Here is a 13,267-nt window from a genome sequence, read left to right as displayed (position 1 = left end):
TGGCTCATCCTTGACAGGCATGGGATCCAAGCTGGTAGCAGGAGCTGAGCACAGCCTTCCAGGCCAAGTAGGCAAAACCAGCCCAGCAGACCAGAGCAAAACTCAAGACAAAGGCTCCAGTGGCCACAGAGGTTTCCAGCTGGTGAAGCAACACCCCAAAGATCCCGGAACACAATCTCCAAGCTTTATTTTTTCACATAGCACTTATCAACTTAGGTCATAATATATAATTTACTCATTGTATATATTATTTATTTAATCTTTCCTTACTGTAATAAGAGCAGAGATTTTTGTCTATTTTCTTCATGGCTGTTTCCCCAGAACTTAGCATGGAGTCTGACACATAATAGGTACTCAACAAATGGTTGCTGAGTAGAGGAATGAGTATATAAAAACTCTAAGATTTTCTCATAAATGCAATATTTATTATGTTTTGTAAGTGAATCCAAATGGCTTGTAATTAGTTACCAATACAAATTTGAGGAGGGTATAATATTTTGTTTAGTATTTTACTTTTTGTTCATTTAAAAATGTCAGTTTCTGTTTATTGGACTTCATGGCTAAAAATATTTCTTTGCATGAGTACTAGTTAAGGTAACAGAAGTTCACAAGACAGAAGCATGCTTTGGCTGATTTAAGCAGAAAAATTATTTATCAAGAAGATATTGAATAGATATTACGGAGCTTGAGAATCAAGTTCAGAAAATTCTCAAAATCAAAGGGAGCCACTATCAAAACTATGTCACAGAACTATTTTCCAAAAATACTTGTTTGTGGAAAAACAATCAACAATAGGAGCAGTGGCTTATACTGTTGGTGTCACCAGCAACAGCCACTGGACACATCCAATCCACCATCACCATTGCCACCATTTCCACTACTATGGAAAGCAATTATTTTTTCTCTACCACCACTAGAATTAACTTTCAACTCTACCACCACCGGCATTAACTTTCAACTGTCTCAGCTTCTTTGCATGAGTAGTTCCTGATTGGAAGTTTGGACTGGATGCATCAGATTGTCTTAGCCTAGGTCATGAATCCATGCCCTACCTGCCAGAAGTATGGAAAAGCAAATATCTTGTATAATGAGGTGTAGTTTCTGATTGCCACCAAGACTCATTAGACAAGAAATTCCTTGAATTGTGGGAGTTTTAGATGCTATACAGCCAAAGAGTTACAAGTGTGTCCCATATTTTATTAACGTTTAGAAAGATAAAAAAGGAATAGAACTAATATCTGCATTAACGATTCCTATCAGAGTACCATACCAAGAACAGGATAGTTATTAAATTAGCAAATGTTTTCAGGTGAGGTGGCTCATGCCTGTAACCCCAGCACTTTGGGAGGCTATGATTACAGGATTGCTTGAGTTCAGAAGTTTAAGACCAGTGTGAGAAACATAGTCAGAACACATCTCCATGAAAAATTTTAAAATTAGCCATGCATAGTGATGTGTGCCTGCAGTGCCAGCTACTTGGAAGCTGAGGTGGGAGGATGCTTGAGCCTGGGAGGGTGAGCCTGCAGTGACTGTGATTGCACCACCACACTCCAACCTGGGCAACAGAGTGAGACCCTATCTCAAAAAACAAATTAAAAACAATGTAAAACTAAGAACTGCAGTGTAGCAATAGCTCTGTCACTAACCAGATGATAATATGGAGCAAGTCACATCATATCTCTAAAACTATGTTCTTCTTAGACAATCTGAGGTATTTATTCTTTCTGACTGCTTCTAGGGTTGTCATAAAAAATAAATGAAATAACAAGTGTGAAGTACTAATCAAAGAAACTTGCACATAGTAGTCACAGAATAAACAATAAGACCCAACCTCCTTACTCTTTTTCTTTAAGTTGTTCTTAACATAGCAATATAAACATATTATATATAGTTGAAAGAATTGGCTAATTCTCTAAGTTAGCAAGAGTTGCACACATCCGCCCTCACTTGTCATTCCCCAGTTGCAACAACTTTCAATTCTTTTAAGTGATCTTTTGTTATTTATCAGCTTTTCTCTAAGTCACTGCTGGTATTGCTGTGACTTCTTGACTTTTCCCTTTTAGAAAATAGCTATTGAATTTTCACTAAGGAAATGAGCATTTAGTTCTTTCTCTTTCCTGCCCTTTCTTATACCACACACATGCATACTTTCCATTCCCCATTCTCCTGATGTGGTTGTATTGTAATTTTGGTTAAATTAATATTCACTGGTATATTGTTATGACAAAGTATCCTATTCAGAGCTAAGCCATGTATTCAGCTTTATGTTTTCCTTGATTATACTTCCTTCAATTCCCCGGAGTTTATATTTGTTTGACTTTTTTGTTAGCTTTTTGTTATGAACTGAACTGCATCTCCCTCAAATTCATATGTTCAAGCCCTAATTCCCAGTCCCTCAGAATGTGGCTGTATGTGGGAATGGGGCATTTAAAGAGATGATTAAGCCAAAATGGGTCATTATGGTGGGCACTAACCCATTATGACTAAAATCTTTATAACAAAAAAAGACTAAGAGAGCCAGAGATACCAGACATATGCACATAGAGAGGGATCACATGAAGACACCAGGAGCAGATTGTCACCTACGAGCCAAGGAGAGAAGCCTCAGAATGAAACCAAGCCTGATGACTCCTTGACTTTGGACTTCCAGCCTCCAGAACTGTGGAAATAAATGTCTGCTGTTTAAGCCACCTGGTTGTGGAATTTGTTTTAGCAGCCCTAACAAACTCATACACTTTTTAAAATCTACTATTTTCACTTATTTAACCCAAACCCTCTGCGAGTTGACCAAATCTATTGAATGCATTCAAATGTTTTCATTTTCTTCATGCTGTCTGCCCTAAACCTTCTTGTTGCAATCACAACTGCTTGCTCTGTGTGCCTGTGTATAACCCCAATCACTCTTTTTCACCACCCTCGGTATTTCTTTTGCCTCTTGTTTATTGTACTGTCTTTTATATTATTATTATTTCTAGAGTATATCCTCAAGTGGGTTCCTGAGAAAGAGTTGAAGGTGTACATTTTTTTTAAATAATGCATGCCTACAATTGAGTTTAGTCAATTCTCAAATTTGACCCAATATTTTGGCTTGTTTGGCTGGTAAGGCATCTCCTCATTGTTTTCTAGCTTTTAGTGTACCTGCTGAGGAGATGAAACCATACCGAGCCCTGACCCTGGTCTGTATGTGTGTCCTGTGTGGATGCCCATAGGCTCTGTTCTTGGTCTTCAATGTTCGGAGGTTTTACAGTGATGTGCCTTGCTATGAGCCTATTTTCATTTACTGTGCTGAGCTTAGGGAAATTTCAATGTGAAAAGTCTTGCCTTTTAGTTTTAGAAAATTTTCTTCAGGTATTTTGTTAATTTTCTTCTCTTCTCTGTCTGCTGCTGTTACTTACCAGAACTTCTACTATGCATATGTTGAGCTACTGAACTGGTCCTCTAATTTTCTTATATTTTCCTTGTTATTTCCTATTTTTTTCTTTGTCATTTTGCTCTTCTTTCTTGGAGATTTCCTCAACTTTCTCTTTCAACTCTCCTATTACATTTTTAATGTCCACTTTTATGGTTTTAATTTTTAAGAGCTTTTCTCTTCTAAATGTTTATTTTTATGTTATTTATATTATACAATATAGTAAAATTACTTATTTGCATATTTTAGATTAAATATATTTATATTTTATATTACCTTTATATAGAATATATTATTATATGAAAGTATATATTTTAAGAGTTTTAATGAGGCATAATTGATATACCAAAAAAACCCATACATGTTTAATGTATACAACCTGATGAGTTTGGAGATTTGCATACATCCATGAACTCATTACCACAATCGAAGTAATGAGATAGAGCCGTCACTTCAAAAGTTTCTTAGTGTCCCTTTGTGTGTGGGGGGTTTTTTTGGTTGTTTGTTTTTTGTGTGTGCTAAGAACGTTTAACATGAGATTTACCCTCTTAACAAATTTTTCAGTGCACAATACCATATTTTCAACCATAGGCACTAAGTTACACCACTAATCTCTAGAACTTATTCATCTTGCATAACTGAAACTTTATGCCATTGACCAAAACTCCCCATTTCCCCCTCTTCCAAGCCCCTGGCAACCACCATTCTATTCTCTGCCTCTATGAGTTTGACTGTGTGAGCTACCTTGTCAGTGGAATCATTCAGTATCGGTCCTTTGTGACTGGTTTACTTCATTTGTATGATGTCCTTGATGTCCTCCAGGTTCAGCCATGTTGTCTCAGCTGTAAGATTTCCTTCTTCTTGAAGTCTGAATCATATTCCATTGTATGTAAGCAATAAATTTTCTTTAATCATTCATCTATTGATGGACATTTGGGTTGTTTCTGCTCCTTAGCCGTTGTGAATAATGCTGCAATGAACGTGGGAGTACAGTATCTCTTCAATGTCCAGGTTTCAATTCTTTTGGACCTACATCCAGAAATGGGATTGCCAGATCATATGGTAGACTTATTTTTAGTTTTCTGAGGAACTTCCATACTGTCTTCCATAGAAGCTGCATCATTTATATTCCTACCAACAGTGTACAACAGTACCAATTTCTCCACATCCTCAACAACACTTATTTTTTGTTTTTTCTAATATTCATTCTAACCGGTGTGAGGTGATTCAAATGTTTATTTTATATTACCTTTTCCTTGTTTCTAGGATAAGATATCCTCTCTAATCTCTCCGAGCATAATAATAGTAATGGTGGTGTTACTGCTACTGTTTACATAATATCTATTTTCTCTAAGTCAATCTTATTCATATGTATACATTTGGATCTCTATTTTTCAGGTCCAAATTTTGCTTCAAATGTCCTTGACAAACTGGCTGTAATTAAGATGAAAGTCTAAAATGCTGATTGGACATGCTGCACATGTGTGATTGAGGCTTGTCAACAGTGAGCTTCATTGTAGGGCTGTCTGGCAGGGCAGAGTTTGGGGGAATCATAACCTTAGTATTTTTAGGTCTCTCCTCTTCGGACGGTAGAATCCCCATCAAAGCTTTTTCCGATCTTCTGCCCAGGGGTAAAGACTACCAGCCTTCTGAGAGCCAAGCTGGAGAAGAGGGCTGGGAGTTCTTTACATTCAGTGTACATACATCCCCTTGATCTTCCTGTGAAGCTCGTCTGTCTTCAACTCTGCAGGGTAACTCTGTATTTTATTCTCTCTAGAGAATAAACGTTCAGTCTTTTGATGTGGTAGGTGAGACTCAGTTGCCTAATAGTACACTGGGTACATTCTCTAGAAATGGAATTGCTTCTTAAAAAGCTTTAGGTAATGCTTATTTAATCCCCTCCCCTTTACCTTTGCTTCCAGTTACTGAGTCTTTTAGAACATTGTGCACTTTGGAGGCCAAGGCGGGCGGATCACCTGAGGTCCAGCCTGACCAACCTGGTGAAACCCCGTCTTTAAAAAAAAAAAGAAAGAAAGAAAAAAAGAACATTGTGAAAAATGCAGATGCTCCCTGACTTACAATGGTTCAAGACCAGCCTGACCAACATGGTGAAACCCCGTCTTTAAAAAAAAGAAAGAAAGAAAGAAAAAAAGAACATTGTGAAAAATGCAGATGCTCCCTGACTTACAATGGTTCAGTTTAATGACTTTTTAACTTAATGATGGTGCAAATGCAATATATTGAGTTCACTCCTCAGAGTAAGAATGGGTACATCCTGATACCCATCATAAGTTGATGGATGGTTGCCCATCGTAAGTTGAGAATATCCTAAATTGAAAATGCGCTTTCCACCTATAACATTTTTAACTTATGATGAGTTTATTGAGACATAGACATATTGTAAGTCAAGCAGCATTTGTATCAGCTTGATTTCTGGTTTAGAATTTGACTTTCTTATTTATGTAATTCCATTACCACTTGACCATATGCTTCCCAGCTTCCAAAATTATATTGCTGCTGTCTCCTCTCCTATTCCCTCTGTCATTATGGATATACAACTTTGAAAACAATTATTTTGCTATCATTTTAGATTAATTTTTGGATGAAAGAAAGTAAATATGTGTGTTTCAGCTATCTCTTGAACCAGAGATCATTTACCTCACCTATGCAGTCTCACATGCATGATTTTAAGTTCACTTCCAAATGTAAAGTTTCATAGTCTTGTTTCACAATAACAAGCTTTTTGAAGCCATTCTTTATACTGATGACACTATGTGGGTTTAATGTACAACCCCCGGGGCAGCCCCTACCCCATCAACTCCAGCAAAGAATTATCTGCCCCAATATATGTGATTGTTGTAGAAGTTAAGAAACCCTGAATTGCTCCTTAATTTTAAATTCACGGTGGTATACATTTGTATCTAGTAGTACCCTCGTGATTACCTATACATATTTTATATTAAATGTAAAACCTCCCAGCTCCACAAAATTAATAATGGTTAAATAATAGTCATCTATTGAGCACTTGCTATGGTCCAAGCCTAAGGTAAAACATATGATTTGTGAAATACCACACTAAATATAAATCCTACAGCGATCCTGAGAAGCAGTGACATAGATATCTCTAAATGGATAATTATAATAACATTTTATGGCCTGGCACAATGGCTTACACCTGTAATCCCAGCACTTTGGGAGGCCAAAGCGGGAGGATCATCTGAGTTCAGGAGTTCGAGACCAGCCTGGCCAACATGGTAGAACCCCACCTCTACTAAAAATACAAAAATTAGCTGGGTGTGGTGATGCATGCCTGTAATCTCGGCTACTAGAGAGGCTGAGCAGGAGAATCACTTGAACTTGTAAGGTGGAGGTTGCAGTAAGCAGAGATTATACCATTGCCCTCCAGCCTGGATGACAAAGTGAGAATCCATCTCAAAAAATAGAAAAATAAAATAAAATAACATTTGACTTTAATAACAGCTGAGTATCAGGACAATACACATGTTTTATGATGTTCTTGACTTTAACAACTTGCTATCTTGCAATGTCTATTAAATTCTGCTTTGAAATACTCTCACAATTTCCTCCATTTCTCTTTTCTCCTGCCACCATTACTCTACTTTGGGCCACCACAAATTCTTCTGAATTAGGCAAACACCCTCCTTATTCATCTCCTGCTGTTGGTAGTTACTATGCCCTGTAAACCTGCCATTTTCTTTCTAAAATCTAATTGGGCAATAACATTCTTCTAAGCAAGATCTCTTAATTGCTCCCCAAGGCCCTCATGATCTGGCTTTGACTCCACTCTATCTCCCTTCACTCCCCCTCACCTTCACAAACAGTGCAATCTTATAATCCCAATAATCATGGTCCAAGGATGTTCATGCTTATGGGAACACTATGATTCTATAATCAAGGTCAAACTGTCAGATTTTTTAGTGTTCAACTTGTTTTAATGAGCAGTGCAAGAGAAATTAAAGTCTTAGCTAATGAGTAATGTTCTGTTAATGTGTGGTTGGCAGGTAATTGGAACAAGAGAGAAGAAAAAGTCATGATTTCCACTGGCGTTCCTTTCCTATGCTGATGTCAAGTGTGGCTCTTATTAAAGCAGGGAGTGGTGACAGGAAGAAAAGAAGGCAGTGAATTGCTGCCAGGAGGCCAGTTGGAAAAGTTAGAAAGGGATAAGGGGCCAACAGGGACACTCACCTCTGGCTGTGAATGGTTTCTCCTACCTTGGGGAAACATGGCATCTCTCATGACATAACAAAACGTGGGGCGATTACTGGTGGCCCTCCAGAAGGAATGCTGGCATAATTTGGAGGAGTCTGTGAACAATCAGATGAATAGCACATGATATGCCTTTTATAGCTTCATAATTTGTGAATGTTGCCAGTATAAAAACAAAGCAAAGCAAATTCATCAAATAAGTCAGTTTTTAAACTTTGAATACAAATCTAAGACAGCTTTTCTGAGATTTGAGAGGCGCATGAATAAAATGTCCAATAAATCTTCACTAAGTCAGATGGGTTGGCATCCATTTTCTGAATCTGTTCATTAATGAGCAAAATAGTTTTATTTAACTAATAATAATAGTTCCTGGCCGGGCATCGTGGCTCACACCTGTAATTCCAACACTTTGGGAGGCAGGTGGATCAGCTGAGGTCAGAACTTTGATACCAGCCTGGCTAACATAGTGAAACCCCATCTCTACTAAAAATAAAAAATTAGCTAGGTGTGGTGGCATGTGCCTGTGGTCCCAGCTACTCGGGAGGCTGATGTATGAGAATTGCTTGAACCCAGGAGGTGGAAGTTGTAGTGAGCCGAGATCACACCACTGCACTCCAGTCTGGGTGACAGAGTAAGACTCCATCTCAAAAAAAAAAAAAAAATAGTTCCTACGATAAGCTTTAGAAAACACACAAAAAAAATGAATTTACAATCAGGAACATATATTTTTGTATATATAAAGTACTAAATACTTGATCAATAACTCTTTCATGAGAATCTTTTCCTTGCTAGATTCTTTGTTAAATAGTGAAGGTATCATTCTTACATTTAACTTACCTGCAGTTCTGAGAACATAACTGCATCTCCTCTATGGCTCTACCATGTCTCATCTTCATAATGTAAATACGTCTTATAAATTTGGTTGATGTTATAGAGTCAATATTTAAAAAAAAAATAGGAGCTCTCCTTACAGGGTACCAGAATGATTTCTGACATACAGTTCAGCATATTATGTATATAGTACCTAACGGTTCATTTGAGGGATTGAGACAGTACTTTTACTATTTCCATTCATATGTAATTTTGAATTTAACCTTAAAAGTAAGGTGCAATTTCTTCACTATATCGTTAAGAGAGTTGGGAGGTAGAAAAGATGAGATGCTGAAGAAACATGGTTCCTTTCCTTAAGGAACACACAAAACTCTAATGTTCAAGTGATTAACTGTACATGTCAAAATAAGCATTTGGGATGGTCAAGAAAATGGAGGTTCATGAGCATAGGAGTTACCAGGAAAGGTTTTGTGAAAAAGGATGGACTGTGACTGATCAACAGGTTTATAGTGTGCCCTGCTCTCTAATTGCAGATGGTATCTGGTTAAGCTGTTAGCACTGGGCCTGATCTGGCAGAGCTGCCTCCTGTGTATATTCAGATTGCAGAGCCCTTGGCTAAACTGATATCTGTTTACCAGAAGGGCAGAGATCTAGAGGAGATGGTTATAGGCGAGGCCATAAAGAAAGAGTCCAGGATTAGACCGTCACTCAGGAAATCTGAGTCGAAGTGCTGAAGCAGGTAGAACTTTAGAGAAACAAAAAATGGGTCAAAACAGAGCAAAAAGACAGCAGAGAGATACAAGGAGATCAACCCTTGGTCTCAACAGATTTCTGGAAGTAAAAATGTACTGCGGCCGTCCACTCATACGGTTTAGTATGCCTTTCTGGCCTAGGGCTAATCCTTAAAAGTAATTTCAAGTGTACCAAGAAGAAAAGAGATGCAGGCAAACAGAAATCTTGACTCCTACAGATGCAAAAACGGCCTTGGCATAATGGAAGGAGAGAGCCCTTGGCACATGATAATATTATAGGGTGGATATGTGGTGCCAGATCCAGTGAGACTATGTGAAGCAGAAGTAGAAATATTGTTAGAGCAAAAGGGCTACGCCAGGTGGCAGAGGTTTTGAAAGCCAGGCAAGTGAGCTTGGCTGAGATGTGATAAGAGAGGTTTAAGTTGGCTAAAAAATATTCTTTTTATCACATTCTCCTAAAAGACAATCCACATGTAACTTGGCCAAACCAAAAGGTCACAAATAATAATAGTAAAGGTCAAACTTGTAGCTTATTATAATGAAATATATATTATTTATGTATATCATATTATTTACATTTCTGTAATATATACAGTTATTATAGAGAGTATATTGTTCTCTAACTCTCCTTTTTAGCTCCATGGAATAACATTTCTAACTAGAAACTATTGTCTGACAGAACTATATCTAAACAACAATGCAATATTTGAGATAGAAGGTATGTCTTAAATTTTCTGTTGATTTAATAGATTTTCTATTAAGTAATAACTTTTAACTATGGTAATTGCTAATGACATACAAAAATCTGTTTTAACATTTCTCTTGAAATATATTATGAAATCTATTTTTCAAATGTTTTAATGTCCATTTTAAGAAATGTGCTATTAGATTACTTTTCTAATTTAATATTGCTATATGTCTTATTCAAAATGTAAAATAATTCTTAACAGTTATTTCAGATATAAACTAGACATATGGAAGCAAGTTTTAACAATAGTTGGGAGCATTAATAAATACAAAAACTTCATAAATAGTCCTAAAATTTTTTATTGGCTATTGTTCTACCAGTCAAATTCCTGCTTTCACTCTGAGTTAATTTTATATGTAACACACTCTCAAAATTGATCATTTCAAGCCAGTTATAAAAGCATATAGCACACTATGATCATGAAATACAGAGGTACAGTACAAAACACTTTTCTTTAATACCTTATCATAGAATCAAAATGTCATAAATTTTAAGGCCCATCATGATTTCATGCACCACTAAGAAAGAACATCTTGCCAATGAAGGTATAACATGGCTGTCAAAAAGACACATCCCATTTTCATTTATGTTAAAAATGTGGGAAAATATACAATTTAGAATCAATGAAAATGATATGAATATTCGGCTTCCAGTTATGTACAAAAAATACTTTGCTAAGCAATATGGAGGAAATTTTTCCCTTGACTGGCAATATAAATCTAAGTAAGATTGACAAGGAACAAAAACCTCAAAACCAAACAAAAAGAAGTAAGAAAATAATCCCTCCAAAATCACTCAAGCAAACAAAATCATTGCTATGTTTTAAAAAGTAAAACAATAACAGTGGAAAGAAATTTACTCTATATTCCCACTTTGCAATTAATTGTATGACTTATACCTTACTTTATTCTTAATAATAATTTGTAATATATTATTAGTATTTATTCATTTTTTAACCAGCAATCATGTTTTCCTTTTTAGTTAGCACATTAGTTAGCATTAAAAAATGTTTATTTTTATTTGCAGTAAAAAAAAATTGAAAAAAACGTTTAAAATCTTGTAAAAATTTTTGGTTTTTTTTTTCAGGCCTGCATTATTTGCCTTCATTGCATATACTCCTGCTACACCACAATGAGTTAACCAACCTTGATGCGACAGTGAAAGAATTAAAGGGAATGCTAAATCTGAAGATCCTAAGTAACAATTTGCGCTTTTATATGGCCATAAATTAAAATAGTATTAACATAAGACATTTTTTCCATTTATCAAGTTTAAAATTAGAGAAGCAATGTTTACAATTAAGATATTTAGGCCGGGCACTGTGACACACGCCTGTAATCCCAGCTCTTTGTCAGGCTAAGGTGGCCTGATCACTTGAGCCCAGGAATTCAACACCAGCCCGAGTAACATGGCAAATCTCTGTCTCTACCAAAAATACCAAAATTAGCCAGGTGTGGTGGCACATGCCTATAATCGCAGCTACTCAGGAGGCTGAGGCAGGAGGATCACTTGAACCCAGGAGGCAGAGATTGCAGTGAGCAGAGATCACGCCCCTGGATTCCAGTCAGGGCAACAGATTGAGACCCTGTCTCAAAAAAAAAAAAATTAAGATATTCCTGAAAATAAGACTAGATCTTACTGTCTTTTAAGACAAGGTTTTGAAAAAACAAGAAGTAGAAAAATTTGTGTGTGTGAAATGCTATCTATCACATGTCTAATGAAAATCAACAAAAGTAACAAAAGCATTTACATGTTTAAATTTGTTTTTGGTTTTATCTCACAAGTAAGTTTTAACACATATTATATGAGTCCATTTATATAAGCGCCCAAGTAGGTACATCTATAAAGACAGCAACATAGAGAGATAACTGTTTTTAAATAGATGAGTGTTGCCTAGGGCCAAGGTATTGGGGGTTGTGAAAGCTAGAGGGTAAGGAGTGTGGGGTTATTTGGGGGGTGATAAAATGTACTAAAGTTGACTTTGGTGATAAGTTGCATAACTGTGAATATACCACAAACACATGAAGTGTATTTTTAAAATGGGTGAATTGTGTAGTACATGAAGTATATTAATTAAGCTGATACCAAAAAAATAAACAAATAAATACAAACTAAAAGACTTTTTAAGCTTTCAACTGGGTAACCAGCAAATTTTATTCATATATATTGAATCATACCCAGTAAGGAACTCACCTATTGGAAAGCAGTGTGAAATGAGTCAAAAAAAAAAAAAAAAAAATAGCCAGACACAGTGGCTCACACCTGTAATCCTAGCACTTTGGGAGACCGAGGTGGGTGGATCACAAGGTCAGGAGTTCAAGACCAGCCTGGCCAACATGGTGAAACCCCATCTCCACTAAACATATAAAAATTAACTGAGTGTGGTCTGCTCGGGAAGCTGAGGCAGGAGAATCGTTTGAACCCGGGAGGTGGAGGTTGCAGTGAACTGAGATCGTGCCATTGCACTCCAGCCTGGGTGACAGGGCAAGACTGTCTCAATAATAATAATAATAATAATAATAATAATATACCACTCCTGCTCTCAAAAAGCTTATGATCTTGAAGGGTAAATAAGCATGTATACAATCACAATACAAGATAAAGGATTTTGGGTACTAAAAGAGACCTGCAGATCAATGAGTAGGATTTCAGACTTTAGAGTTCAGAGACCTCTTTATATAATGTAATGCAATAGGTTTTCTTAAAAATTCCTTTTCTATTTATTACTCAGATTTGCCTGAGACAGTGTTCTGAATAGTTGTAAACTACTATTGATGGTGAAGGTTCTAATCAGATCAATATAGAGAGTTACTAAGGTTTCCATATGTTTTCAGTGTTATCGGTTATGTATTTTCAGTGTTATCAGTTATGCAGCGGTTTCCATATATTTTCAGTATTATCTACTGTAATGAGGGAAAATGATTCATTTGTTATAGTTAGATTCTTTAAACCCAACTATTAAAATCACAAAATTACACCAAGTTCATGGCAATTTTATCCTTATTTTAGAGACAAGATAAGACTGCCTGCTGTCAGGAGGTTTTCACAGGTTTTGGATCTTCTGTGAAAGAATTGGCCTACATATTTGAGTTACCTGGCCCTTGTCTGCTGAAAAAATGCTGCTATAATTAAAAGTCTAGTCATGCTAGACCTAGATCTCTTACCTTTGTTTTTCTATAAAATGGGCTGACGTAGCTGTCAGGGCTGACGTAGCTGTAGCTCTCAGGATTGCTTCAAACATTAAGATAACACTGTAAACACCTTTTAAGAAAACATTTCTCATCATTAATGTTATTTTGA

At 36.4% G+C, this 13,267-nt stretch overlaps 1 protein-coding gene across 1 annotated transcript in view; it reads left to right on the top strand.

Annotated features, from left to right (window-relative positions):
• The window catches only part of LRRC72 (leucine rich repeat containing 72), a 160,763-nt gene that overhangs the window by 135,116 nt on the left and 12,380 nt on the right, over window positions 1-13,267 (top strand). The window contains exons 5-6 of the mRNA XM_032286727.1: window positions 9,856-9,937; window positions 11,054-11,164. Of these exons, the coding sequence (XP_032142618.1) occupies window positions 9,856-9,937; window positions 11,054-11,164 (193 nt within the window). The remainder of the gene's footprint in view (window positions 1-9,855; window positions 9,938-11,053; window positions 11,165-13,267) is intronic.

This window comes from Sapajus apella, unplaced genomic scaffold (assembly GCF_009761245.1).
Source record: "Sapajus apella isolate SASKATOON/1434 unplaced genomic scaffold, GSC_monkey_1.0 scaffold19, whole genome shotgun sequence".
In the NCBI taxonomy this organism is placed as follows: domain Eukaryota; kingdom Metazoa; phylum Chordata; class Mammalia; order Primates; family Cebidae; genus Sapajus; species Sapajus apella.
The sequence above is the reverse complement of the archived record's forward strand: the minus strand, read 5'-3'. Positions and strand labels throughout refer to the sequence as shown.